This window comes from Dromaius novaehollandiae, chromosome 9, assembly GCF_036370855.1.
Source record: "Dromaius novaehollandiae isolate bDroNov1 chromosome 9, bDroNov1.hap1, whole genome shotgun sequence".
NCBI classification, from domain to species: domain Eukaryota; kingdom Metazoa; phylum Chordata; class Aves; order Casuariiformes; family Dromaiidae; genus Dromaius; species Dromaius novaehollandiae.
In genome coordinates, this window is record NC_088106.1 from 24904351 (window position 1) to 24908520 (window position 4170).

The 4170-nt window shown below is 73.7% G+C and overlaps 1 protein-coding gene across 1 annotated transcript; it reads left to right on the plus strand.

Annotated features, from left to right (window-relative positions):
• Positions 1-1288: 1288 nt before the first annotated feature.
• FOXL2 (forkhead box L2) lies at positions 1289-3448 on the plus strand. The gene has a single exon (XM_026109721.2). It carries the CDS (start codon positions 1603-1605, stop codon positions 2515-2517), a length of 915 nt encoding a protein of 304 aa, XP_025965506.1. The 5' UTR covers positions 1289-1602; the 3' UTR covers positions 2518-3448.
• Positions 3449-4170: the final 722 nt, after the last annotated feature.

A 4170-nucleotide genomic window follows, 5' to 3' on the forward strand; every position in this document is an offset into this window, starting at 1 on the left:
CCCTCGAGCTGCTCCGAGACCCCCTCGGGGCGGCTGCCCAAACCCCGGGCAGCCCCCGGAGCCGCGGGACGCCAAACGTGCTCGGCGAGCCGCGGAGGGGGCGCCGCGCCGGGGGGGAGCCGAGGGGGAGGGGGCCTGGGCCGGGGGGGGGCCAGGACAGCGGCAGCGGCGCTGCTGCACCTGCCCGGCGGCCGCGGGGGGGGCGCGGAGTAGTGCCGGGCCGCCCTGGGTGGCCGCTCGCCCCCGCACCCGGCGGCGCGGAGCCGCCCGCGGGCCTGTGGGGCCGGGTGGGGGGGGCGGTGTGCGCAACTCCCGCGCCTGCGGGCGGAAAAGCGAGGGGCCTCGTTGCTGTGAGCAAATGCGCGCGGCTGGGGTTCAGGGCGTGCTTTTCTCTGCCGACGCGGCGCGACTCACGCTCTGCATAGCCGAACGTGCAGAGCTGCATCTTAACCGAGCGATAACCGAGCGCCCTGGAGGGCGGTTTAGCTTCCCGGTTACAGTACAGCTCTGCGGCCCCGGCCGCCTCCCCCCGAGCGGCCTGTCCCGGGCGGCGGGCAGGACCGGGCGCCCCGCCGGGCAGAGGGGCCGGGGACCCGTGCGGGGACGGCGGCTGCCGGCTGCACCGTGCGTGCTGTCAGAGACCTGCCGGCCCCGCGCTTGGGTTCGGTTGCGAAAAATAATGCAGCACAAAAACCCGCGGGGCGGGGAATAGCGCTTGGCAGTGATTTACGTGCGGGGAGGGCAGACGGGAGCGGGCGAGGAGCGGGCCCGGCGGGCTGCGGGACGGCGGCTGGCCGGGCACTCCCGCACGGGGCCCGGGCTGGCTCCCGCAGGAGGCGGCTGTGACTCGTGCGCCCGGGCGGCGGGGTCCCGCGCCGTGGGGTGGGTCGGGGCCCACGGGGAGGAGGGCGGGGAGGCAGAGCCACATGCGCTGCTCTGGGCACCGCGTGAAGTCGGCGGGGCGCCCGGGGCAGGGCGCGGGCAGATCGCCCCGTGGGCAGCCCCGCCTCGCCCCTGCGCCTGCCCCGGGGCGCCGCGCGGCTCCGCGGGCGCGGTGGTGCGCGCTGCCCTCGGCGGGGCGGCAGAGGGAGCGAGCGGCGCCGCCGCGCCCCGCACACCAGCGCTCGCCCCGCCGCCTCCTGCTGCCGCCCCTACGGGCGCGGGGGCAGCGCCGCGTCCCGCCGCCCTCAGCGCGGGGCCCTCGGGGGCAGCGCGGCGGGACGCCTCCCCCCCGCGGCGCTCGGGCCGGGCCGGGCCGGGCCGGGGCGGTGCCGCGCGGCGCGGGCGCGTGTGCGCAGGCTGCGCGGCGCGGCGTGGCCGCGGGCTCGGCGGCCGTGCCCCGGCTCGGCGGCGATAGGGGAGCGGGCTCCTGACGAAAGCGGAACTCGGCCGGGCCCATACAAATCAGAAAAGCGCCCGGCCGCCGCCGCAGAGCGCAGCGGAGCCCGCGGGCAGCGACGCGCCGCCGCCGCGCTGCAGCACCGGCGGCGCCGCCAGAGGCGCCTCCCCTCCGCGGCCCCGGCCCGGCCCGGCCCGGCCCCGGCCCCGGCCCCGGCCCCGGCCCCGGCGCGGCGAGCGCGGCCGGCAGCGCCGCGGGGCACCATGATGAGCGGCTACGCGGACGCCGAGGAGGACGCGGCGGCGCTGCTGGCGCACGACGGCGGCGGCAAGGAGCCGGAGCGCGGCAAGGAGGAGCCGGGCGCCGACAAGGGCGCCGAGAAGCCGGACCCCTCGCAGAAGCCGCCCTACTCGTACGTGGCCCTCATCGCCATGGCCATCCGCGAGAGCGCCGAGAAGAGGCTCACGCTGTCCGGGATCTACCAGTACATCATCAGCAAGTTCCCCTTCTACGAGAAGAACAAGAAGGGCTGGCAGAACAGCATCCGCCACAACCTCAGCCTCAACGAGTGCTTCATCAAGGTGCCCCGCGAGGGCGGCGGCGAGCGCAAGGGCAACTACTGGACGCTGGACCCCGCCTGCGAGGACATGTTCGAGAAGGGCAACTACCGGCGGCGGCGGCGCATGAAGCGGCCCTTCCGGCCGCCCCCGAGCCACTTCCAGCCCGGCAAGACCCTCTTCGGCCCCGACGGCTACGGCTACCTCTCCCCGCCCAAGTACCTGCAGTCCAGCTTCATGAACAACTCGTGGCCGCTGGCGCAGCCCCCCGCGCCCATGCCCTACGCCTCCTGCCAGATGTCCGGCGGCAACGTGAGCCCCGTCAACGTGAAAGGACTCTCGGGCCCGGCCTCCTACGGCCCCTACTCGCGGGTGCAGAGCATGGCGCTGCCCGGCATGGTGAACTCCTACAACGGCATGGGCCACCCGCACCACCCGCACGCCCACCACCCGCAGCAGCTGAGCCCGGCCGGCGCCGCGCCGCCCGCCGCCCCCGCCGCGAACGGAGCCGGCCTCCAGTTCGCCTGCGCCCGGCAGCCCGCCGAGCTCTCCATGATGCACTGTTCCTACTGGGAGCACGACGGCAAGCACGGCGCCCTGCACTCCCGCATAGACATCTAGCCGCGCCGCCCGGCCCCGGCCCCGGCCCCGGCCCCGGCCCCGGCCCCGGCCCGGCCGGCCTCCCCCTCCTCCTCCTCCTCCTCCTCCTCCTCCTCCTCCTGCGCCTCGCTCCGGCGGCGGGCGCGGGGCGGCGGGGGCTGCGCGGCGCGGGGCGGCGGGACGGGGCGGCTCTGCCCCCAGCGCGCTGCTCCGCGCTGCTCCGCGCTCCGGCCTGCAGCCGCCGGGCTGCGCCGGGGGCAGCGAGCGCGGCTCGTACGCGGCGGCGGCGGCTCCTCTCCTCCTCCTGCTCCTGCTGCTGCTGCTGCTGCTGCTCCGCGTTCTCCTTCCTGCCCCGGCCCGCACAGCACTGCACTGGGGCACCGCTGCGCTCTCCTCGGAACAGCAGCGAGGCGCGGGCGGGCGGAGGGCGCTGCCGCGGTCCGTGCGGACCGACCGACACCACCCGCCGGCCCCGCTCGTGGGGCCTTTCGGCAGCGGAGATTTATTTTTTAAAGCAAACAGTGTCCTCTGAGGTCTTGAAAGTAATTTTATACAAGTTAAAAAAAATATTTTGATGTTATAAAAAAAAGGCGGTTTCCTATGAAATTGGAATATTTTTCCGTGCGCATATTAATAATGAAACTTTAAACTATCTTCGTATTTTCGACCCCAAGCCGGGCCCAAAATGGATTGTCTGGTAGATTCTGCTTTTGAATGCTTGCCCTTTTTCTTAAAACGTTTTGATCCTCCAATTTTAAATAGATAAATGTGAAAAAAATAGCGTTTATAATACAGGGGCCAGTTCCTAGCGATTTTATAACTGTTTGTGTAAGCTGATAGATGCTGTGGCATAGTACCGTTTTGGGACCAACTTCCCTAGAGTGACCTAGCACTTTCCTGTACTCCCTAGCGTTGTAACGGCTCCAATAAAGTGCCTCTCTTTCGCTCTTTCTTTCTTTTCGTATCGTTTCGTGTCGCCTGGCTGCCGCGCTCGGGCCCGCTGGCTGCACCGCGCCGCGCCGGGGCTCCGCGGCGGCCGCGCTCGGCGGCTCCGGGCAGCTCGGCGGCCCCGCAGCCCCGCCGGGAGGCCGCCGCCTCCCCGCCGCCTCCCCGCCGCCGGGGCTGCGCCGACCCGGGCCCGGTGCGGCCGCCCTGGCGGGTTCCCGAGCGGGCCGCGCCGCCGGGCCTAGGCCTCGCTCCCGGCCGGCCGCGGCGCCTCTCGCAGCACGGAGCGGGGGGGGGGGGGGGGGCGGCTCTCCGCTCTGCCCCCCGCCCCCAGGGCCCGGAGACGGGGCCCCACGGGCGCAGCGGCGCGCAGAGGCTTTGGGCCGAAGGGGTTTGGCGGATGTGCAGCCTGCCCGGCCGGCCGCACCCGGGCCCGGGGAGCAGCGGCAGAGCGGCCCCGCTGCGCGGCCCGGCCGCCTGGGAGCTCCGCGGCCCTCCGCACCGCGCCGCCGCCCGGGGGCTGCGGGCCGAGCCGGGGCGGCGGGGCGCGGTGGAGGCGCGGGGCCGGGGCCGCCAGCGCGCACGGGACGCGGCCCCGCTCCTGCCCGGGCGCCGCCGCCGCGGCACTAGGATGTTTTCGCGATCGTTTTCTCTGTTTTATAAACAGGCCGCGCTGAACGTAAACTCGTGCGCGTTATTCAACAGCCGCCGCGGCCCGGGCACCGCTGC

Excerpts from the sequence above, each read along its gene's own strand:
- FOXL2 (XM_026109721.2), top strand. The coding sequence starts at position 1,603 with ATGATGAGCGGCTACGCGGACGCCGAGGAGGACGCGGCGGCGCTGCTG.